At 38.3% G+C, this 25,757-nt stretch overlaps 1 protein-coding gene across 10 annotated transcripts in view; it reads right to left on the bottom strand.

The window, feature by feature from the left end:
- The window catches only part of CADPS2 (calcium dependent secretion activator 2), a 545,582-nt gene that overhangs the window by 104,392 nt on the left and 415,433 nt on the right, over positions 1 to 25,757 (bottom strand). For 6 of the 10 annotated variants that reach the window (XM_070466441.1, XM_070466414.1, XM_020909458.2 and 3 more), the window contains exons 15-17: positions 25,465 to 25,528; positions 22,317 to 22,440; positions 20,270 to 20,290 (exon numbers count right to left, since the gene is read on the bottom strand). In XM_070466441.1, coding sequence (XP_070322542.1) covers positions 20,270 to 20,290; positions 22,317 to 22,440; positions 25,465 to 25,528 — 209 coding nt within the window. The remainder of the gene's footprint in view (positions 1 to 20,269; positions 20,291 to 22,316; positions 22,441 to 25,464; positions 25,529 to 25,757) is intronic. The other 4 variants (XM_070466410.1, XM_070466446.1, XM_020909468.2 and 1 more) reach the window with 1 other exon arrangement.

Raw genomic sequence — 25,757 nt, 5'->3', positions numbered from 1 at the left:
AATTTATTTCTCCTACATACTTTAGAACATTATTTACTGAACCCCTAAAACCACTCTGCCAGTTAGGGAATCAGGACCCCCATATCCAGATTAGGGAAAAGAGTCTTAGAGAGGTTAAAACAGTAGTAATACAATAACTTGAATTCTTTTCCACTCAATTCTCTGGACAGGATTAACATACACATATACACACTCAACTAAATATTTATATAAAAATAAATACAGTTTATTCAATATAAATAAGCTATATTTATTCAATATAAATAAACTTCTAATTAAACTCAGAAGTTTATTAATAGAAACTCATCCACCTTTATTTAATAGAAACTTCTGAAATAGCTGAAAGTTTGAGCTTATAAAGTTACCATATCTTTAGCCACAAGTAGGCAATAATTGAAAAGAACCAAAGAAGCTACCTGAAAACTTATTACGTGTGAATATGTTTACGTGTGAATATGTCAAAACTAGCTTTTACATTTGACATTCTCTTAAGGAAAAACTCAGAGTACTTTGTGTTCTACTGAAACTTAAAAACAGTCTGAAACATTTTCTTCTAGATTAAATTTACTGAGAGTCTCAAAACTTCGTACTTGAACATAATGGCCACTCTAACACTTTAAATAAGTAGAATTTTTATCAAGCACACTATGTACGCCATCTCTGGCTGCCACTCATTTGACTACTGCCAAGAAGTTTAATGCATTTTGTAGTCAGAAGTCTATTAGATAACAAGGTTATCAATAGTGCCATTAAAATTCTGAATGCTGTGAATATTTGAGAAATCACCCTTAAAATGTCCACTTCCCTCTTTTTGTAACATTTCTACAGCATTACAGATGCCTCAATATTCTTCAAGCTTCAACATCAAGTTGCTGATAGTTGTAATGCATTTCAAACAGTGATATTTAAAAAAAAATAGATACCTAAAGTAGCAAGATTTCTTGATGAATTTCAAAGCATTGCTCTTGGCTAAGAAAGTTTTTCATTCTGGAACGCTTTTACTTTCTATGATAACACTTCTTGGCTCCTCAAAGCAATTCCTTTTAATGATGTTGTTGTTTAGTTACTGAGTCGTGTCTGACTCGATTGCAACCACGTGGACAGCAGCCCACCAGGCTCCTCTGTCCACAGGATTTCCCAGGCAAGAAAACTGGAGTAGATTGCCATTTCCTTCTCCAGGGGATCTTCCTGAGCCAGGGATTGAACCTGTGTCTCCTGCATTGGCAGGCAGATTCTTTACTCCTGAGTCGCCAAGGAAGCCCTTTAATTATGTACCTCTGTACATTTAAGAAGGGCTTTCCAGGTGGCTCACTGGTGAAGCAGCTGCTGCCAATGCAGGAGACACAGGTTCTATCACTGGCTCTGGAAGATCCCCTGGAGCAGGAAATGGCAACCCACTCCAATATTTTTGCCTGGAAGATCTGAGGCACAAGGAGCCTGGTGGGTTACAGTCCAAAGGGTTGCAAGAGTCAGACACAATTGAGCATGTCATTTAAAAAGACAGCTTGACCACGGTGCATTAGTATGCTTTAACTATGCACATTCTCAGCATCCTTTTCTTGGCTGCCTCCCTCCCTGCCCACTGCCTGCCAAAGCTCCTTGTGGATACACATTGATGCTCACAATGAAGTTTGTGAGAGGACATGGAGAGAAGACTAGTCTAAAGATAATTTAGTCCATTTTTCTCCATATAAGATATACAGTGATTTGAAATGTATTTGATCTTAACTTTTAACAGACTGACTATATCTGCACTTGCAGCTAAAGAAGAAATAGAACTCAGAATGGTGTTGAATTGAAGGTTATGGTGATAATCCCATCACAGTATGGCCATGTCTTTCTCCTTTGCGTCTAGATCATGACAACTAGCTGGAATGCACCAACAATAGTTCCTATATATGTGCCAAGATTCCTTGCTGATTCTTCACCATCCCCAGATTTTGTGGCCCTGAATTTGATTCAACAAACATATACTGCAAGTAAGATATTGTATTAATAACTGAGGGGATAGAATGATGAACAGAACTTCTGCCTTCAATGAATTTATGTATCTTTCCCCCTAATCAGCTTATAAGGTAGAGGACAGAGTTGCATCCCATCCCTTTTTGGACAATAAGAGGAAGTTCTATGAAAAAACCTCTGACAGAGAGTGAATTAAATGTACTCACTATGCAGAAAGAAATAGGAAATAGGATCAAAGATATATCAAAAAGAAGGGTTTTAATTGCTTGTGTATAATACATGGAGTTCTTCAGAATCAAATTATCCTCTTGGTGGGTGTGTGTTTGAGTTGAGAAACTCTAGATCAGAGAAAGTTAGATACAGGCTGACACTGAAGTCGCCCATCTTTCCCCTCCTCCCATCTGAAGAAAAAGAACTCCCTCCTTCCCTCTAAAGGACAAAAATCAGATGAATGAGGAGAAAGCCCTGACATTCAGGGGGTAACTGAGGAGAGAAGCTTGTACACCTGAAGAAGAGATGCTGGGGAGAACTGCAGGTCCTGGGGAGAAAAGGAAAAATAAAGAAATAAGAAAAGAAAGAGGAAAGAGGGGGAGGAAGTGGAGAAATGACCATCATCTAGAGAAAGGCATTAATTAAAGGAAGGTGTACAGCTTGTTCCAAATAAGGAGATGGCGACATGGAAGCATCTACATGGGACACTGTGGAGACCCAGACAGGGAGCCTGTGCCTTGTGAGGTTCAACTAAGCAAGGAGGCTGGCCCAAGGATACAACTGAGTTCTTCTACCTGAAACCCCAAAGGTCATTCAGTAGCAAGGACTGTCGGCACCCTCTCTGTGGACTGCTGATCAGGAAAACTTATCTACCCACAGACCCCACTGAGAAATGGTGGAAGGGATCCCTCTATTTCCTTGTGCCGCTCGTCCACCAAAGTATTGGGCTGGCCAAAAAGTTCATATGGGTTTCCATAACATTTTATGGAAAAACCCGAATGAACTTCTTGGCCAACTATTGGCCAACCCAATAGATGGTGACTGCTCCTGTCACCCTCCTCACCCTCTTATAAAAATACAGGGCAGTATCATATTACAGACAAATGCTGCACACTGCTATGTACACATATGTGCTTTATACCAATCAGATCAGAAATTGCTCCATCTGAACTACCACCTCTATGTTAAATGCCTTTTTCCATTCATACACCCTGTAGGCCAGCCCACCTGGCTCAGAGACTTTCTACTGGCTCCCCAGCCTGTCTTAATTTGAATCTTAATTCTTGTCTGGGGTCAATGTTCTCCTTGTTCATGTGATTCAAATGGAGAACACAATTGGAAAATGTAAATTTTACTGAGATTTTTCTGACCTACCCTCTAGCTCCAGGCACAGCAACCTGGTAAGAGATACAGTGCCAGAGTCTAGTACAGCTAGGTCCTTGGGGGGTCCTTGGGGGGTCCTACCCCTGGTCAGACCTCAATACTCATGGGCCTTTATATCTCAAGAGGGAAGGAGGGCAGGAGACCAAATACTTTCCCATTAAACAAAACAAACACTCCTCCTCCCACCTGTCTGCCACTTTAGAGCTTATGACTAGATGAGATGATTTTGGGGGAAATGCTCTCAACTTAGTACCCTAGAGGGAACAGAATACAACCTGCTGGCTAAAAAGACCATCCTAGAATCTAGGGGAGAGGTGTAGCCCAAATCTGAACCCCACATCCCCAACCTGATCTATATCTGCTTAGGATATGATTCCCCAAACTTGGCACTACTAACTGTTGCAAAAGGATGGCTTATCACTGACTCTGTCTTGAACTGTCTTACTGAACCTATCATGGTTCTATAAGTTCCAGATGGGCTTCCCTGGTGGCTCAGTAGTAAAGAACCTGCCTGTCAATATAGGAGATATGGGTTCAGTCTCGGGAAGATCCCCTGGAGGAGGAAATGGCTACACTCCAGTATTCTTGCCTGGAGAATTTCAAGGACAGTGGGGCCTGGTGGGCAACCATCCATGGAGGTCACAACAAGTCAGATAAGACCTAGCTACTGAGCATGTACGCACATACCCTGAGTGCTAGACAAAATACATAGCTCTAATCAATGAACTGAGTGTCTTCAGTATAGGTCTGTGATTCACGACTTCATCATGCACCAGAATCACCTGGAGGGCTTGTGGAAACACTGATGACATCACTCCCAGAGTTTTAGATTCAGTAGCTCTCATGTGGGGGGTCAAACAATTCTCAGGTCCCAGGAAGTGCTGGTCTGGGGAATGCACTTTGACAACTATTAGTGTTTATGAAAAACAAAGATGACTTGTTGAAACTTCAAATTATTTCTTCCTTTACCTGCAGTCAAGCTACATGGTTACATAAATTTCATTTTAGAAAAAAAGTGACTTTATTCTGTAGAATCAGAACACACTATCCCTTTCTGTAATGTTATTCCAGATAGGATGAGGTATATTTTTGGACAATCCTTAGGTAATGAAAATAATCTGGAATGCCTCCCTATAGCCATTTACAATCCATGAGAATACCAATGCCACAGATGTTTGAAAACAATAGGTCTGTAGCTTCCTAATTTCAAGACTCCCTTTGGGGCCAACTTGTTTAATGAGCCATCATTTAAAGCAACAGTTGCAGTTAATACCTCCTTGGAATTAACCATGCTAATGATATAGTGCTTTCAAATAATTGTCCTGTGGTCACAGATATATTAAATACTTTACCTGGATTGTCTTTCGCATCAATAAATCCATTTTTAAGGAAATGGTTGGCTATAGAGTACAGGAGAACTGACACTGGACTGCAGACAATGGATCCAACTGAGCAACCTCCATAAGCCACAGCCAGTGATCTATGAGTGACAGGCCAGAAAAAGTCCGATATATTTGGATGTAAATGTCAGTGACACTCGGTGAAACTTTCTTGAGGAGGAATATGGAGGTACTGTCTCCTCTGAAGATCTTTTTAAAAAAATTTTTATCTTGTTTATTATTTATTTACTTGGCTGCTCTGGGTCTTAGCTGTGGCATACCAGGTCTTTGATCTTGTTTGCAGCATGCAGGATCTTTAGCTGTGACATGTGAACTCTGAGTTTCTGCCTATGGGATGTAATTCCCAGACCAGGGATCAAACCCTGGCCCCCTGCACTGGAAGAGTGGAGTCTTAGTCACTGAATTGCCAGAGAAGTCCCTTCTCCTGAGATCTTAAAGTGAGGAACAACTGTGATGGAATTACAGAGACAGGACTATTACGATCCATATACAACCAGTTGAGTATTATTTGGTTTAACATTTTTGGCTTCTAAAACTTGACTTTTAAGAGTGGAGAAACAGGGGAGTTGCCTGGTGGCCTACTGGTTTTGGGGTTTCACTGCTGTGGCCCTGATTCCATCCCTGGGCCAGGAACTGAGATGCCACAAGCTGCAAAGTGGACAAAAAAAAAAAAGGCATGGAGAAACAGATACCCTGATTTGAGTTTTATTCAAGTTTAACTTAGTCCTTTTAGCTATTGAGACTCTGGCTTTCTTCAAATCTGTGAAACCAGAAGATCAAAGATCTCACCTGAAATGAAAATCTGCAGTGTTGCTGACTGCAGAGCCTATGAAGGTTAGAAAGAGAAGAAAACTTTCTTGTGTGCATATTTACTTTGGCCTGGTTAGCTCTTGCTAGAAATATGTGGCAAGATTCTAATGACAGCAGAATTTTTTTCCATTGGCAGTTCTGACAGCTAATAACTGTACAAGAGGTGCTTTTCTAAAGACAAGTCTTCAGCCAAGAAATCTATCTGTATCTTACACGCACACACGTATCAATACATTCAGCAGCTGAAACTGAGAAATGGTCCCTTCCCTGGTTTTGCGCTTCACACACACACACACACACATGTGTATGTATATACACATACATGTGTGTATACACATACACACACACACACACACACGGACCTCCCTTCCCTGATGGCTCACTAGGTAAAGAATCCACCTGCAATGCAGGAAACAAAGGAGATGTGGATTTGATCCCTGGGTTGGGAAGATCCCCTGGAGGAGGAAAATGTCAACCCACTCCAGTATTCTTGCCTGGGAAATCCCATGGACAGAGGAGCCTTGCGGGCTACAGTCTAAAGGGTCACAAAGAGTTGGACACTACTGGGCAAGTAAGCACACACACATATATACCATATTTATTTCTCCTCAATATAACTCAGATTCAGAAATTGAAAACCATCAGAATAATCTCAATTATAGTAACTGACACACCAAAACTAAATTATCACATAATTAAGGCCTATAGCGTCTTAAATTTCATGCATAGTCCTTCCAGTCTTCTGATTGAAAGTAAAAGTGAAAGTGTTAAGTCACTCAGTTGTGTCAGACTCTGAGATCCCATGGACTGTATCCCACCAGGCTCCTCTGTCCATGGAATTCTCCAGGCTAGAATATTGGAGTGGGTAGCCTTTCTTTCTTCAGGGGCTCTTCCCAACCCACGGATCAAACCTGGGTCTTCTGCATTGAAGGCAGATTCTTTACCATCTGTGCTACCAGGGAAGTCCCAAGAATAAAGGTAATCAGAAGACATTTACCTAAAACAAACAGCTTTTCCATGGTCATTCATTACATTGCTACATATAGGGAGTAACTTCATACCTCCATACCCATCCTTCTCCTGGCCCCTATACTCTTCTCTCCATTTTCTAGGAGAAAGTCTGCCTGTGAACAATGTGGGTTAGGTAAGCAGGATCCAGTGAGGCAATGGGGGTGAAGATGGTTTGTTCAGCAATGAGCAATGGTCAAGGAGAAAGGCATCACAGAGGCTTGCCAGCTGGAAGACAAGCTGAAGGAGAAGAAATGAGAAGTCTTCTAGACACAGCAACCACAGTTGAAGATTTGTAGCCCTGGATGCTAAGAAATTAGTCAAAAGATCTTTAAGATATTTTTTGATGTTCACCATTTTTTTAAAGGTCTTTATTGAATGCGTTATAATATTGCTGTGTTTAATGTTCTGGGTTTCTGGCCTCAGGCCATGTGAAATCTTAACTCCTTAATCAGGGATTGAACCTGCACACACTACTTTGGAAGGCGAAGCCTTAACCATTGGACCACCAAGGAAGTCCCTAGCCAAAAGATTTTGATGTCTGTATGTATGTCTTTGTTTCCTTTGACACATAATCAAGATCTGTTAAGGCAGCCAGCCCATGCATTAGTGGTGATAATGTATTTGAAACCATGATTTGGAGAAAGTCTCCTAGTTGGGCAAGTATACAGACCAACTGAAGACTGTAGGGTTGGACCTGGTGACCTGAGTACGTCTACAATTGCTTGTAACCTCCTGGGTCTGCCTGCCACCATGAATGTGTGTGTGTACACTGATGCCTCAGGGATATTTTATAGGTTTCCCTTTTGAAAATAAAATCCAGCAATACAAATTCTTTGATTAGGTCTTTCAAACTGAGTGCTTGAAGCTATATGGCCACTTTGCTATGGGCTACAAGATATCTCCCTAATTTCCCAAACTAGTTATCTGTCTAAGGCTTTGAGCACTTACACATTCTGTTGAGAAATAAAGAGGTGAAATCTGTCAGTTTGCATTACTCTGGTTTTGTCCAAGTGAAAAGACTTTTTAATACACCTAAACTACTCAGATTAACAAGGTGCTACAGGAGCCACACTGCTGCCTGTCACTTGGTTTGCCTGTTGACATGTGTTAGTAAATAAATAAGAAGGTCATCAATCAGTTGGTTTCAAAACCTGGATTTAGAGAATGACAAATTGGACAGAATTGCTCAGGAAAGCTAGTTATTTCAAGGCTGCATTTATCCGTGAGCCACAATCTATACAAAAATAAAAATAAAACACACAAAAATACATGAGACACTGTCAAGTGAGCTGGATAAACTGACACCCTTTCTGAGACCTTTTAGGTAACAGGTGTTAAACACTTGTAATGAGATTTCCATGCATCTTCAGAGGAAGGAGATAAGATTCTAGCAAGACCTGTTCAGAGTGTTACGGAGCATGGTCAGGGGAATAGTTCTCAAGGAGGAATGCTCTGAAGGAGACATTACATAAACGTTTTGTTATCTCAGCAGGTGCTTATGTTCTCACTAAGAATTTTTACAGAAGGCAAATATTCACCCAAGAGAAGCTTTAGGAAGGCTGTAACTTTTCCAGATTCTGAGGAATCTGGGGTATATTTAATTAAGTACTCCCAATGCCTTATCTTGGGTATTTACCTCATACTATTTTATAAATCTTCCTTTGAAATGTGGAGAGTCAATATGGTTCATAGAGTGCTCAAAGTAGCATTTCAGAGTGTGTGAAGAATTTTTTTTTCCAAGCATAAATGGTTGGTTAACAATTCTGCATAGAAAAATGAAGTTACTAAATTGGAAGTTTGGAAAACTGAGGAAGTGAAAAGATAAAAATGTTGCTTGATGACAGTTAACAATAAAAAGAAATGAAGCATTTACAGTAGTAGATGTTTTTTGTAATACTCTGATGTCTTCAATCTGTCTGGAGACCAAGTTTTTTTCTTAGAGACAGATTCAGTTTCTCTTAATCCATTTAGCTGCTGCTGCTGCTGTCTTTTTAACATTCCTGGAACAGCCTATCCTTCCAAAGTGATTTGTGATCCCACTGTATTCTGGATGAAGCACATCAATCTCCCATTTATACACGCCTCTGTCTCTACATTCCTGTTCTGAGTATCTGGTTGATCATGGGCTTTGGGGATTGTTTTATAAATTGTCTCAGTATGTGGCAAGGCAAGTCTCTAAACTGTTTTGCTTTTTCCTTAAGTTAATACAGTTTTCCTGTACCCTTTATTCTTTTATTTAAATTTGGAGTAACTTTTATCAGTTTTTCCTAAACTCCTGAAATTCTGATGGACGTTGCAGTGAAATTATAGATTAACTTGGGAGGCTGCTAAGTCACTTCAGTCATGTCCGACTCTGTGCGACCCCACAGACAGCAGCCCACCAGGCTCCCCTGTCCCTGGGATTCTCCAGGCAAGAATACTGGAGTGGGTTGCCATTTCCTTCTCCAATGCAAGAAAGTGAAAAATGAAAGTGAAGTCGCTCAGTTGTGTCCGACTCGTAGCGACCCCATGGACTTCAGCCTACCAGGCTCCTCTGTCCATGGGATTTTCCAGGCAAGAGTACTGGAGTGGGGTGCCAGTGCCTTCTCCAACTTGGGGGGAGAGTTTACCTATTATTAAGTCATCTCTCTTAAGGACATGAACTGTCTCTATATCTATTTAGATTACTCGCTGTGACCTTTATTTAAATGTCAAAGTTTTCTTTATAGAAGTCTATAAGTTCTGTATAGTCTGGCTGGATACCTTAGAGTTTGGTGGTTACTGTGAAAGGTACCTTATCTATTCATCCATCTACCTAATAGAATGAGGGTGCAAAGTAGTATTTCTGAGTGTGGTCCATGAACCACTGTGGATCCCCAATACCTTTTGTGGGGCCTGCATAGTCAAAAGTACTTTCATAATAAGATGTTTCGCCTTTAAATTCTGTTGACATTTACACTAATGGTGCAAAATCAATAGTAGGTAAAACTGTTGTTACCTCACCATGAATCAAGGCTTAAGGTGCTAAATTATACTTCTCATGTATTCTTTATCACCACGTACTCAAGAAAAAATGCTGGATGGAGGAGTAAAAATTATTAATTTTATTGTATTCCTACCCTTGAGTATACATTTAAAAAAAAAATCATCTGTGACAAAATGAGAAATTTGTGTTAAGTGCTTTTGTATACTGAAGCACAGTGATTATCTCAGGGAAAAGTATTTGGACTGTTTCAGTCCAAGGCTGAGTTAACTGCATTTTATTCTTTTACAGAGAACCATTTTTAGTTGAGAACTACTGACAAAGTATGGTTATTCAGACTTGGAAATCTGGCAGATGTTTTCTGAAAAATGAAGTAAACCTGTCACTTTAAGGAAACAACAGACAGTATTTGTTTCCAGTGATAAAATGGAAGCTTTCAAGCAAGGGTAGAACTTTAGAAAACATATCTGTCATGAGCTTGACAGCTTCCCAACACTTTAAGGCTTTTTTGATGAGTCAAGGGTGATACTGACAAGGTGATTTTTTTCAGTATTACATAATATTTGTTAATATTAAAAAGATCACAAGTCACTGCATATTTTTCAAATGATCAATACTTGGTGTTAAAAATTCCACAAGGTGAAAGATGCATTCAAAATACATGATAAATCAATGGAACTTAATGAAACCTCATGAAGAGTTTACTGATTTGCTTTCAGATTCCACATTTCAATTAACCTATGATAAACTTCCATTTGCTGAGAAAAAACTCATAACTATATGAAAAGTTTACTAACACTTTTCAACTACAATAAGATTGAACGCAGATTTTTTTTTTTTTCCGGTCTTAACCAAAAATAACACATTGCAATAGACTGAATGCAGAAGTATGTATGAGAATCTAGATGTTTTTAATTAGGGAAGCAATTAAAATAGATGTACAAAAAGGTAAAACACTGTTACACTTCTCACGAGATAGTTTTTTGTTCGTTTGGACATTTTTCCTTTTCATAAAAATATTTTATGTTAACAAGTAATGGGGTTTATGATTATTTTTAAGCAACATTTTATATGTTTGTTTTATACATTTGTTTTGCATTAATTTTTAAGAGTATAATAGGTCCCAAAATGATAAAGTTTGAGGACACTGGTGTAAAGAAAGGCAATTATTTTTAACAGGCTGACTTTACAAACTTGATGAACTCTAGTATATAACAGGTTCTATTTAGATCCTGTAGAATATTCTAGGGAAGATGATCATTTGCAAACAATGGTGGTTTTATATCTTCTCTTTCCATTCTTTTGACTCACTTTTTTTTCATTCCTCTTAGGTAGAAAGTCTGAGACTCAGTATTATGAAAAATGATAATGTATGTATTTGTCTTATTCGTAATCCTAGAGAATGACTTTTAAGATTTCTTCATTAAATATCCAATGTAGGGATTTTTCTATATGAATTATATAAAGCTAAGGAACTCTTTCTAAGCTAACGATCTAATCTAATGCCTAAGTGTTGAACTGTTTCACCCTTTGAAAAATATCTATTGAGGTCATATGATCTTTAAGTTTTTAGTTTTTGATGTTGAATCACTTTTATATATTTGACACAAATCTCACTGATCATGATATGTTATTTTCCAAATACACTGCTGGATTTGTGAGCTAATATATCTAGGAATTTTATATATATATGCTTATAACGAAAAGGACCCATAATAATACTCTCTTGTTCTGTTGTCATTATCCAGCTTGGGAATCAAGATTATGCTTGTTTTATGAAGTAAACTTCCCTCATTTCCCATTTTATTGAACTTATTTTGGATAGGAATTATTTGTTCCTTAAAATTTTGTAGAATTTATCTCCCCAAACAGCTGTTCTTAGGGATTTGGGGATGGGAGATTTTTGACAACTACTTCATTTTCTCTAAAACTTATGGCCATTTAAGCTTTGTTTCTTGGGCTGATTTTACCAATGTACAGCTTTTTGAGAAATGTATCAATTTCTGACTTTCAAGTTTCGTATTTGTTCACAATACTTTTCGAGTATTTTCTCTGTCATGTGTCTCTAGTTCATTTTTGTTTTCATACTGTATTTATCTGCATTCTTTCCTAAGTAGTCAGATAGAAGTCTATCTTACTCTATTTCTACTCTTTATAACACTTATATTTTTCTTTTGTATTGTCTATTTATTTCTCCTTTCTTGCTGCCCTCCTTCTAATCACCTAGGTCCCTAGCCAGTTTTTCAGCTGTATTCATCCTGTATCCTGTTTTTCTTACAACCATATTATTTCATACCCAATACTTCCACTCAGTTTTTCACTACTGCTAGTCACTGCATCACACTGCTAAGCATCTTCCTGTATTGCTTTGAGAATATTATGCTCAGTTTAAATTCTTCCTCCACCAGTTCCAGATAATACATATGACTTATTGTCTTTACTAAGAGCTGCACTCCTTCGGAGTCTAGTAATTTTGGATGGAGAGCTCAAGATCATTTGGAAGTACAGAGAATGGGGTGATGGGTGGGCCTGTGCCCTCTGCAGGGACTTTGAAAGGAGAGAATCTTAGTCTTTGGAGTAGAGAGTCTCAGGCAACACAGAACCAATACTGATAGATCCCCTTTTCATACTAATCCATCAGGCAACTCCTATGCATAGGGATTCACCATTGATTTGTTAGGTTTAAAGCAACAGCACCTGGTTAAAAGTCTCCTTAGCTTTAGTTCACCAGGTTGAGGGTTGGGATGCAGAAGAGTGAAGGAAGATGGGGGTGGCTCAGCTCCTTCCTGTTTTCATCAAACTCTCACCGCAGCACAGCCGAGCCCCTGTCCTGATAATACTGCAGGTCTTGGCCACCTGATCTACTGCTACCAATCCCAATGACAAGAGCTAAGGCATTGGACGTCTCAAGGCAATGTGGGGGGAGGCAGGAGCAGAATTTAAAAGTTTCCCTCCCTCCCTCTCTCCTTCTGACCAGCCATACATCAGACTAGGGTAACTAACTCCCCACCAGATAGACTGGTGAGACTGGAAGGCACTCTTTGGGCAAAGTAGAGTGAAAGTTCTTTGGGCAAAATGAAATGAAAGTGAGTGAAACGAAGGAGAGATTATACGCTGCTCTTTGGATGGCAGCTGAAAGGAGGCAGAAGTCAAGACAAGGTGTTTTTCAGGGAGATATCAATGTTATAAATGGAAGGTAAATAATGTAAAAGAAGACAGAGGTACAAGCCACAGGAGAAAGAAGGGATATATGATGGAACAAAATACCTCCAGAAAGGGGTAGGTAGAATTGGGGTCAACATCACAGGTGGATGAGTTGGCCTTGAAGAGAAGATAACTCATCTCCCGATGATGCAGAAGAGAAGAGACAAGTGGGTGTGAGTAACAGGAAGTTCGCAGCAACAGAGCTAGAAAACTGAGACTTACTATGTCCTTTATAAGACTAAAAGGTACTGACTTCCCTTAAAAAATCTTAAATTTAGGTGTCATTGAAACTTAGGGTCATGTTCCCATGATAGCCTAATCTGGAAAGGGAACACTGATCATGACTGAATCAGGTTTTCATTCTTTTATATATGGAATACGCTATGACTATCTCTGAAACTGTCTGATCTATTGCAATTCACACTGAAACAGAATAAAAGGATAACTGAGAAAAAGATGGATGACTCATTGACAAAGAGACTGATGATCAAGGAAAAGTTCTACTCACTTAGGTCACAAAAGACTTCATGGCATGACAAGTCATTCAGCCCTGGCAATATTAACCCCAATACAAAGGACAGAAGCCAAAAGCAGAGGGTAGCATGACGGTGCAGCCAACAGTTGCTTTAGATGGAGCAGTACATACTAATGCTTTCCCAGAATTAAAGGAAGGTCAATCAGGAAGGACATTAGAGGAATGCAGACCCAGAACTAATTTTAGAGGAGACAGGGCTAAGTATCCTGAAATGTCTCCATGAGGGACCTAGAGATTGTCACGCTGAGTGAAGGAAGTCAGAGAGAGAAAGAGAAATATCATATGACATCTCTTATATTGGGAATCTAAAAAGAAATGATACAATGAACTTATTTGCAAAACAAAAACAGACTCACAGACTTAGAGAACAAACTTACGGTTGCCAGGGGGGAAGAATGGGGAAAAGAGACAGTCGGGGAGTTTGGGATGGAAATGTACACACTGCTATATTCAAAAAGGATAACCAACAAGGACCTACTGTACTGCACAGAGAACTCTGCTCAGCCTGAGCGCAAGGGGAATTTGGGGTAGAACGGACACATGTATATGTACAGCCGAGACCCTCTCCTGTCCTCCTGAAACTATCACAACATTGCTAACTAGCTGTTCAGTTCAGTCGCTCAGTTGTGTCCGACTCTTTGCAACCCCATAAACTGCAGCACACCAGGCTTCTTTGTCCATCACCAACTCCTGGACCTTACTCAAACTCACGTCCATCAAGTTGGTGATGCCATCCAACCATCTCATCCTCTGTTGTCCCCTTCTCCTCCTGCCTTCAATCATTCCCAACATCAGGGTCTTTTCAAATGAGTCAGTTCTTGGCATTAGGTGGCCAAAGTACTGGAGTTTCAGCTTCAGTACTCCAATATAAAATAAAAAGTTGAAAAGAAATGTCTCCACGCTTTGTCAGAACTCTTGTCCTTTGGTAACTAAAGCTGTGGATGAACAGTGGGTGCAGAGGTTCTAGGCCACCACTGGCATACAAGGGTGCACCTAATGTCTTCATCTGACTTTTCACTTGGTTAGTGACCTGAGTGTACAGAGAGCTAATGAGCAACTGTACCACGCATTTGTATTCTGTCCTAAGCTGACGGAAGATACACACAGAACATTAAAGCTCTGTCAGACATAAGCAAATCATGCCTTCACTTGCCTCTTCTAGTCAATAATCCCTGCAACTCCTACCTGTTATGGTCCCAAAAGGGCTTTGGACATATGGGAATGAACCTGCCAACATTGTCATCAGTTGGTTAATGACATGAACACAAATTTTATAGTGCAGGTGCTTATCTTGAGTGCCTAGTGAGTTGGTGGGAGAGAAAATTTGGGGCAAATAAACATACTAGAAATCCTCATTTGTTCCAGATCAGATGTGGAAATAGTCAAAATGAATTTATATTATTGCTTAATACTTAAAAAAGAATATGGTCTTAATACTTTCTGTACATGCATCATATAGAATAAGGCTAATGGTGTGGCAAGGAGGTGTGAAAGACACCGACATATTGACAAGAACATGCTGATAAAAATAGTTTAAAATTAAAATTTCAATTGTGTCATCCTAGCTGATAGAATTAAAATAATTTATAGCTATCAGAAAACAATTATCTTCTTAGGTAATTTAAATATTTAATTGACCACCTGAAAAATATTCACAGCTTTTCCTTATATATAGTGCAAAAATGAATTTTAATTTGATCCCTATCTAGATAATCAGAGATACTAACTCAGGGTAGCTCAAAAAAAAAAAAAAAAAAGATAAACTTTATAGATTTATATGACTTTCTCAGATATTTTAAAGAAAATGACAACAGGTCATTCTCTCTGTTTTAGAGTCAGAAATTGTATCTATCAATTTGTGCCTAAACCATCAGGTGAAATAATCAGAAGCAGAAATGGTCACTGAGGTTTTTATTTTCAGTCCAAGATCCCACAGTCCAGGTCACATTGTCCTAATAGTCTGGGCTCTTTGCTATCTTCAAGGCAAGGACTTTGGGTTTCCCTGGTGGCTCAGACGGTAAAAAATCTGCCTGCACGCAGATCCAATCCCTGGGTCAGGAAGATCCCCTGGAGAAGGGAATAGCAACACAGTCCAGTATTCTTGCCTATAGAATTTCATGGACAGAAGAGACTGTCAGGCTACAGTCCATGGGGTGGCAAACAGTCAGACATGGCTGAGCAACTAATAATTCCATTTCCACTTGCTTCTTTTCGTACACAAATTACCTCTTGAAAAGTGTTGTCAGGGTTTATGGGAATGCAAGATTTCAGGTCTATTACTTAGACTTTGTAGCCTGAATTCATGGTAACACATAATCCTTCCAAAATTTAAAAAGTAAATTTGTAAGGAAACTCAAAAACTTTGATGAGAGTAAACTGTTATGTTATCCTGGAAATATTAGAAAGAAATTATCAATTCATTAACAAAAAATTTTTCATCAGCTCTGCAGTTTATAAACTTCTGTACACACATGTCCTTAAGTAGAATGTGTGTGCGTCCTAAGTTGCTTCAGTTGTGTCTGACTCTTTGTGACACCATGGACTCCTCTGTCCATGGGATCCTCCAGGCAAGAATACTGGAGTGGGTTGCCATGCCCTCCTCCAGGGGATCTTCCACAACCAGGGATCGAACCTGCATCTCCTGGGGCTCTTGCACTGCACTATCCTGCACTATCTTTACTCCGTTACTGCAGGAAAGAATCCTGATTTCATGTATTTATTATTTACTGCTCCACTTTGACAATGAAGTGCTAAATTAAAATGCCACCCAGATGGCAAACACATCCTAATGACGTCAGGAGGGCTGCAGTGCAACTTCCCCACTCGAAGCAAGCAAGCAAGTGCGGCCATCTGGGAGAGCACGTCTCTCCTGCTCAGCTGAGACCTTGAAAATGAGAGCACTAGGGGGTGAGAGCCGGGAGCCTGGCAACAAGGGCCTAGACGGATCCTCACTGCACAAAGCCTCTGCATGTTCATTCCATGCTACCTTCTGCTCAGGGCACCTCCACGTATTGAGATTCACAAGGAGCTTGGGCACCAAACTGATGTAAAACATCCCAGGTCAAGGCAAGCTCTAAGGAGAGGTCTCCCTCCTCTTTCATCATAAGTCACAAAATGTTATGTCGTTTTTAGGAGAAAGAAGAGATGGTTATTAGACATTTTATAGTTGTTTCTGTTCATTAAAAGATTCCTTGAATTAAAGAACAAATGAATTCTTCTTTAAAAATAATTTGCATCAATAAATTGATTAAAACACATACACACAATTAGAAACCTAGTTTCAGTATCATTTTGAACCTTGGATTATCAATAAAAATGATCCTCCTATTATATAAAAAGTTAGGGGTAAAATTAAACCAAAGAGGAAACTAGCTGATTTTGCAACAGTGTAAATCTCAAACATTTCTTAAAATTAAAAAAAATTGCTTTCTAGAAATTTCAGGTTCTTCAAATGAATTCTTCAAATGAACTACAAAAGTGTTCTCATAAAACTCATGTAAATAATTTCCAAGAAGGAAAGAAGGCATTTAGAGAGGGGCCATCTGTTTTATTTCATCTAATACAGAGTTGTAAAATCCCTTTTTCTCTTCAAATTTGTGCTGCCAATGGAAAATTTGAAGAATTCCCAAGGATGAGAACTATGAGTCAAATGCTGAACATCATTCTAAATTATAGAAACAACTACTGAAACAGGTTAGATTACTAGCTGTAATTAATACAATTGCTGTCTATAACTTCTGGCTTGTGTGATCCCAAGCCTCTTTACCACGCCTCCCCTAACCCCTGCCCCAATAAAGGGCATGAAATTCTGGTTTAATTTTTCCAATCTTGTTATTTTAAATCAGTGGTTCGTTTTTGCTTGATACTGTTAACTATTCAGGGGTTGGTTTGAATGACCTTTTGTAAGCCAGCTTGCTAGTTTACAGACATTCTCTCTACTGTAGAGTCTGATCACTGTGCCATAAACTCAATCATTTATCCAATAAAGTTTATATCAAGTAACAATGCACCGGGCACTTTTTTCAGCACTAGAGATACAGCAGTTTTGAAATACACAAGCCTTGCCCTTGGGGGGGGAGGGGCTAACATTCTAGGACAATAGCTGGATGAAATAACTCTCTTGCGTGTTAGATCATATGGGTTATAAAGAAAAAGAAGGGAGAATCACTTGGGGTTGTAGAGAGGTGGCACATTTAAATTATATTCAACATTTGACACTTAAGAAGTGTCAGGGAAAATAAAGATTTAGTTTCTGGAGTCCTCTTAGCCTTCCACCAGAGACCTGTGCTGTCCAGTTCAGCAGCCACTGGTCACTGGGATATGGATGAGTAGCTACTTCTCATGCAGGTGTGCTGGAAGAGGAAAATGCCCACTGGATTTCAGAAACATTGTAGGAAAAAAAGAATGTAAAATACTGTAATAACTGTGTATACTGAATACATTTTTAAATGGTAATATTTGGATATATTGGGTTAATAACCTATAATCTTAAAATTAATTTCACTGCTTTTAAAAATACCTCTTAAATACAACTACCAAATAATTTTAAGTTACAAATATGGCTTTCATTGTATCTCTATGGGCAGCACTGTTCCATTTCAAATGCCCATTTTAACTGAGTGCAGAATGGAGAGGTAGGAAAGTGCAGGGAAAATATGAAGACAGCTTAATAGGTAGACAGTGGGTTCTAATCTTCCACTTACTAACTATGTGACCAGAGACCAGCTCGCAGATAATTACCCTTCTTCTGTTTTCTAAAAGGAAATAACAAAAGTAATATTTACTGTAAAGAGAGGTTGTAAAGGATAAATGGATCCATGTAAAGTGCTTAGAATAATGCCGAGCATGTAACTGTTTCCTCTTATTAAATATTATTTTTGGAAAAAGTGATTCTACAAATAACCCTTGGCTTTTGTGATGCATGTGAGTGGTTTGTCAGAAAACGTCATGACTTTGGATCAGACCGCCCTGGAGGCAGGGAAGCCAGAGGAAGAGCGTGGAGCGGGCTCTGGTGACTGAGGAACAGGGGTACAAGTCTCAGGTCAGCTCAATTTTAATCGCAGCATGACCTCATGCAAGTTGCTGACTTTTTCTAAAGTCTCAGTGGCCTGATCTGTAAAATATTTATTCTGAAGAGCAGTTTAAGAAACGATTGAAGCAGTATAAATGAAAAACCCCTGGGGCAACAGGTCAACAGATGACAAAATGATGACAAACCCTGGATGAATTTTATTCTCTGCGTTGGACAGACTAACTGAGGATAATGATTTATAATGCTCAAGAGAGGACTATTTCAAAGTTTTATCAAGCCTTTAAGCTCCTCCACATGCAACTGATACTCTCATTTTTACTCACTGTTAAAAGTACCTCTAAGAACATTTAATAAGCAACCCTGTTAACTTGCAACCCAATGCAACTAGAAGAATATAACTACATTTCTTAAAAACCTCTCTTCTGTTACTTCAGAACAGTCTTGAGTGGAGGGTATCTTTCTCTTCCATTCACTTAAACTACTGAGACTATACTGATTTTTTTTCTCTTTTCTATGCAAGCATTTAATTATTAAAAAGTCTTTTTCCCAGAGTCTGCAGCCTAGACAGCTGAGAAATGGCAGAGATGTTAAACACAAGAGAAGGGAAGACTGACTTTTATCTGGTGGAAGCGAGTAGACAACTGCCTCTGCTCCATCCTTGCCAAGGCGAACGGTGACCCTTCTCATTTCACGGAAGCGTAGCCACTGTAGGTTGGGGATCAGGGCACCTGACTCTAGTCCCAGCTGGCTGACTTGTTTACTCTACGGCAAATGGGAAAACCACTGACAACCCTGGACTTCTTGCCTGCAAACTACGTAAAAACTATTTGCAACAGAAATGCGGGGGATAAAATGCTCTAAAAGGTTTTGAAAAAGTTTGCTAAAGAGCATGGGACTGGGGCTCTCACAATGGGCTGTCATGAGAGGGGAGGGGAGTCTCATATTCCTTTTCGAATTCATTTTTTTCTAAAGTGCACTTCAGCAAGCATTGGAGGTGTGTTCTTTCCCCCTTTCCTCGCTCTGAGTGTTTTGTTCCTGACACTTTCTGAGGTCAAATACCGGGAGAGAATTGAAGGTAGGAAAAAACAGAAATGAAATAGGGTCTTTAATGGAAAACTTCAGGTAAAAACAACCCAAGTAAACTTGTCTGTAAGACTGCATGCACAATTTGACTAAGCTGAGAAAACTAGCATTAGAAAGGTCCATCACTTGTCTCTAGCACCTTTGTTTTCAGGTGGAACTAACTAACGGCCCCTTTGTCTCTCTCCAAGTACTGAGTATCTACTTTGTGTCATGGGCACAGTGCTGGGTGTAGGAGACAAAACAGTGAACAATTTCAGTAGAGACCTTGCCTGCAAGAATCTGAAGCAGAGATGAATGGCATGAACACACAATGGCCTCTGGAATTAAATTAATTACAACAGGCAAAAGTGGTATGCACACATACAAAAGTAACAAAACCTTTACAAAACCTTAGAGACCTGGAGAAGAACTCTTTCCTAGCAATTTCTCGAGAACGGAGTTTTATAACCTCTGCTATGATGAACAACTTGCAAAGGTAAGAGCAGCTTACTTTTTATTTAACAGCATTATACGTTTTTACTCTCAGGTTATCTTCCGGGAATGATGAAAGGAAGATGGTCCTCTTTTCTACTTGTAAGAGTCCTTCAAATATAGGCGACAGCTCCAAATATGATTACTGTACATGCTTAAAACCTGATGCATAACATTAATACAGCCTAACATGTATTGCTCTGAACTCATATCAAAAAATATTACTGAACTTTTGCAGAGATAAATGGCCTGTATTTTCCCTACAAAGCATTAGCAATAGCTCCAACAAAAGTCAAAATCTTTTCAGTATCTTAGTCAAAGTGATCAAACAAGACCTCTGAAAGGGAAAGAGCTATTCATCCATATCAAAACACAACACCACCACATTAAAAATAACGGCACAGGCATGCACAAACATTTATTACCTGTTTCCTTTTCTGCTGGGCCTAAAACGTAAGAGAAGAAAATTTAGGAGAAAAGCAAAATCTATCCATGTCGCCCACTCCATAATGTAAAAGCAAAGAAATTAGCCCACTTCCTATTTCTGACTTAAAGTTGAGTTTGTTCTTGGTCTGACCCTAAGTAGGAAACAAAACTCTTTATTTTTGAAGATACAAAAAAAGAGGGGAAAGGGAGAAAATGAAAAGCATAAAGGTTTTCCTTATCTAATAAGTATGCATTTTTTTTTTTTTTTGAAAAGAGACTGCTCAGCAGTCCTACCTGACAAGATTTCTAAGATCCCTTTTCTAGAATGTTCTGAGAGGGATGACTCCAGAAAGGAACAGGTGGGAGAATTCCCTGCTCCCACCCCACTGGATCCTATTTTAGGCTTTTTTCTAACCCAGACTTGCTTTTGTGTGTGATCCAGAAGAATAACCATTTCTTTCTGATCACATTGTTAATGAGTTTATTTAGCTGATTAACGAAAGAAGCCCATGGCTCTGTATAAAAAAATTTTTCATTTGTCCATATTAAAATGGACTCTACAACTAGAAAATAAACACAGAAATAAAAAAATATATGGCATATTTTTTCAATATTGTTGGATAAGGTAATGGTCAAAAATATTAACTAAAATAGTAAAGACCAAAAGGATTCTCAAAGTTTTTTGTACAGGGTTCATAATATTTGGATAAAACAATATTGTGTTTACTCAGATTATCCACAAGTTTTTTCTCTTTGCCAAACCTGAAAGTTTTAATATCTCTATTTTTATATAAATTCTTTCAATCCATGTTCACAAAACCCAATATTCCCAAAACATGAAAATTGTTTGGATGAGTATTCAAAATGTGAAAACCAATCTGTTTCTACTTTCCCCAAATGATCTAATATTAATCGCTTTTGCTTTAACACAACATGATATCATAATTAATGAAGTTAAACTGGTAACTAAGGAGGTCTCATGTTGTTACTCTCGTGATATAATACTGGTTGCTATAGTGACGGGATGGCTTTTTTGTTAATCACTCAGGAGGTTGGTTATCACGTGCTCGTTAGAAAGCCTGATCAGGTTTGGAGAGAAAAAAGGATGTAACGCAGCCAATTATAATCATCTATTTCACCATCCCAATTTTGATGAATCTATCATAATATCAACTAATTAATAAACTTATAATTCATTAAATACACTTTTATATTAGAAGTTATTAAATTTTTTTCTAATGGACAATTATTTTTTATTTTTAGAGATAACTATTTAACACCATAAACTTTTTCTTTCCTAAGTTAAAGCTACATGTATTACACAAGCTAGTTTTCTGATAATTAGAGAATCTGAGGTCATTTCTATTGCTTTTAATTATATCAGTCAAAGGACGGTTAGATAAGAGCTGATTGTGTGACTTTGCCACAAATTTCAATCTATGTATTTCTAAGCATCTTAAACCTTAATGAAGAAAATGAATTATCCTTAATGAATAAAACCTGAAGAAAGAGAAAAAAATGCACAATCCTCTCAAGAGATCTAATCTTTCAAATGCATCAATATATTGTAAGCAATTAAAAGTTGCAAGGACATTCTATAGTTTGTTTCAGCCCTCACCATAATCAACAAGTTTCCTCTTTTCTCTGAGAGATGCTGCAGAACCGAAAATGAAATTATGTAACAGTACACTGTTACAGACCAAGAATGAATACACTGCCCATCCTTTAAATGTTAGACACACTCACTGTAATGTCAAAAAATACAACCCATGAAAACACGTTTTGGTTTCTTCAAAACTCAAAATAAGAACAAAGGACAACTTAAGCACGAATCCTGGGTCTTTCATTCAAGCAGAGTCCCAGGAGGCATATTAAAGCAATGAATAGGAAAAAGCTCTTCAGTTCACCAGCTGAGATTTTAATGAGACATTTCCCTTTGCCATGGCACAGGTTTGTTCAGGGAAGGAAAGGACTTCTCACAGAAAATGCAGTTAATAGGCATTGTTGGCTCTCACGGCCACTTCAGCAATTGCTCACTGCACTGACCTTCTATTTTGGCGTATTCTGTGAGTCTCGTGTAATTGATCAAGGCAGCTTTCTCAAGACATTTTCTGACCACTTTTTTCACCTCTTCTGCTGGTATGGGAGTGGCAATATCTTTCATTAAAACCTAGAGAGAGAAAGAGAAAGACAGAGACTGCATAGAATATGAAAAGCGAGCACACAAATTGTCCTAAACCTATTAGTAGGAAGGGGTCCCAGGTAACCTTGGGGGAGGCAATGAGGAGGCACTTCACAGCTGGGAAGTAATCTCTGAGTCTTGGCTCCTCCTGTCTAAGCCTCCTGTAAGGACATCAAAAACGCCCACAGGCTACATTACCATTCAGTGGGACTCACTTTTCCTCCAGGGAAATACAAAGCCTAGAGCAGCTGTTTCAGATGAGGGTTACAGTCCTTGGGATGAAACTTTTGTCCTTGTACAAAGGGTACCTTGTACATCTTTGATTTAAAGGCCTTAAATATTTGGAGCAATATACATGAAAACACAAATTCCATTAAAATAAGTATTATTTACAGACTCTACAAAAATCAAGACCTCTACTTTCACTAATTGTACTTTATTTTGATCTGCTGGGGGCCGGAGGGGGGGCACTTCTTTGTCTTAGTGAAATGAAAGGACTATCAAATGTTAAAACAAAAGGAAGCTTTCTGAAATTAAACAAAAAAAAACAAAAACTGATTACTTTCCTAAATTATTATTATGGGTTCCTAAATTATATTTTTGGATTTTCCACTTACAAGTATTACTGTTGGCAAATGGAAAATGCAATTATATCCAGAATTCAACATATAACTCAGTTAAGTACTTTTATAATGACTCATTGACAGTTTTCCTTAAAACTTTCCTAGTGATAAAAAAACTGCTTACAGTAAGTTTTAGTTATACAATTAGTCAACCTCTATCTTCCCTATAAGTAATATGATTTTTCTTGCTTTGCTTCCATTCAAATTCTAAAAAATACAGGTATAGCAAAATCTTAACATAAAGAAGACAATACTTTTTAAAGTGTTCTTACTCTATCAGTCTTTTACTTTGAAAAAAAATATTAAAAGAACATGAAGACATCCATTTCATGCTTCATTATTTCATTCTATTTTGACCAGCTTCGGCACTAAGAATTTTATAATCTCAAATTCATTCAATTATTCTAGCACTGGTGATCCTTGACAACATGTTTTCATCTTGTCAGGCAAGGTTTCCTTCTGAAAACAGCAAACTTTATCACTTAAAACTTTCCTCTCCTATCAAATTAAACTTTCTTCATATCTCATATTAAAAACCTTTAACACACTGACATATATTTGGCACTTGAACTAGAACTGTACATTAGACTCTCTATTGCCAGAAAAAAAAAATCCTTCTGCCAACAGTTAAAGCATTAACAGGCACTATTCTTTTTAATGTGATTACTACTAAAATTTAATATTAATTTTACTATTAGACTTTCCCCATGGTGCCAAACTTTCAAATAACAGTAACAGCTTTAAAACTTGAACGTCTGTATTTAGGGTTAAAATCAGGCAGTATTTCATAGTATCTAGAAGCTGGACACTGTCTGAAGTATGTGTGGGGAAACTGAATCCTCATTCCTGGAGAAGTACAAATAAAGGACTGGCACGTGCAAAAGGGAGGCATAACCTATGTTTCATGCTTCCTCCCCATGTTTATTCAAGGCATCGTAAGGATCAACAATTCACACGCAGATTTTATTTTTCTAAGATGTCAGTAAGTACAGACATGAAAATGAATAGCCCTTACCATTTCCTCAGTTCAGTAAGAGACATGTTCAGTTACTATAATTGGAATGAAGGTCACTGTTCATTCTGCCACCTGTCAGTGTAGGCCATGAGGGCATCTCTGCTATTACTAACTCTGCCCTGCTGGGGGAAGGACAGAAGCTCTGCCATGGAAGCCAGCACACCGCCAGGCTGCGCTGGGTACCCAGGATGGGATGCCGTTCCAAAAACCAAAGCTGCCTTTAAAGAATTCTGTCTCATCAACAATACCTTAATGCATAGGAGGAAATGAAAACTATGAAAAGTCTGAGTTACAGGCAGCTTTTAATACCATAAAAATTCTAGTAAAATAATTATGACAATAATATTTCTATCACATAGTTCACAGTGATCAAGGATAAGACAGAGACAGATAGATAACACTAATCTGTATTCCAAAGATCTCACTTCAGTCCTCAGTCCTAGCTCTCCTCTCCTAAATTCTTAAATCACTGAACACTGTCTCCCCTGTTTGCTTTTCAGAGAGGTGCGAATAAATTATGCATTACCTGGAATTCCTTGAGCAGAAAAATCAGTAAGAACAAGTGCTTTGAAGTCAACAAACCAAGACCAGAATAATCAAATCATGAGACAGAGATGATCGCTAAATATACTTTTTAATATGGATAAGGAATAAAACTTGTCCACAGTACTCAACTGCTAGTTTCCAACTAGCATGTGAATAGTTTTATAACTAGATGAAATGATATTTCCCTTTCTCACCTAATCTACCACAGAAACAGCAGTGGAGAATATACTTTCACTAATAATGATTTTTAACATGGACATAAAGCCTTATTTGCTGTTTACTTTTCATACACTTATATAATTTCATGACTTCTATGATCATCCACTTCTGTTATTTGTGAATTCACTCAAAGTAACACATAAATAGAATTGAAATAAATTTTGAGGCAAATTGAGAATGAAAGAAATGACATGTGTGTGAATATTAAATGCCGAGAACTCTTACAGATATGAGGAATATGGCAGGGAGAAGTACAAATAAGGGGGGATAATAAAAGACAACTGCAAAGTCTGAGAAACAGATGATTATATTAAACTGAAATAAAAGATGACTATTTCCTGAGGGGGAACAAAGAGGTGGGGAAAATGGATATTACCAAAAGGATGCTACAAACTCAGGATGACAGTGGTGCAGGCTTCAGAAAGGTTTTGAAGAGGAAAAGGAAGCTATAGAAGAATTTGAACGTAATAAGAAAAAGTGAGAAACTGATGAAATGCAACAAACCTAGAGGATATCACACTCCTAAGGAATGGGACCGTCAGCCAAGTTCAATAACCACACAGCCATTGAGAATGCAAATAGTACTTACAAAGTCATGTTCAAACATACCCTTTCAAGTAATGAAAGTGTAGCTTTCAGCGCACCCTCAGGTCGTCCAAAGGGAAAACAGTATCTTTAAAAAAAGGAGGAACAAAAGAGTCAAACATGTAATATCCAAGACTGCTAAATAATTCTTTTCCATTACTTGGCATTACTGGACAACAGTAGAACGTGGTTAAAAGGGCACCGACCCATGCAGGGAATTTTAACTGCTGAAATTTATATAGTCCCATGATTTAAATGTCTTAAAACAGTAAAGGTATAAACTGTGATGAAAAAGATTCTCAAGTTTCAATGATACA

The sequence above is a fragment of the Odocoileus virginianus genome, chromosome 1 (assembly GCF_023699985.2).
Source record: "Odocoileus virginianus isolate 20LAN1187 ecotype Illinois chromosome 1, Ovbor_1.2, whole genome shotgun sequence".
NCBI classification, from domain to species: domain Eukaryota; kingdom Metazoa; phylum Chordata; class Mammalia; order Artiodactyla; family Cervidae; genus Odocoileus; species Odocoileus virginianus.
Note: the sequence above shows the minus strand (reverse complement) of the source record. Positions and strands in the feature narration are given on the sequence as shown.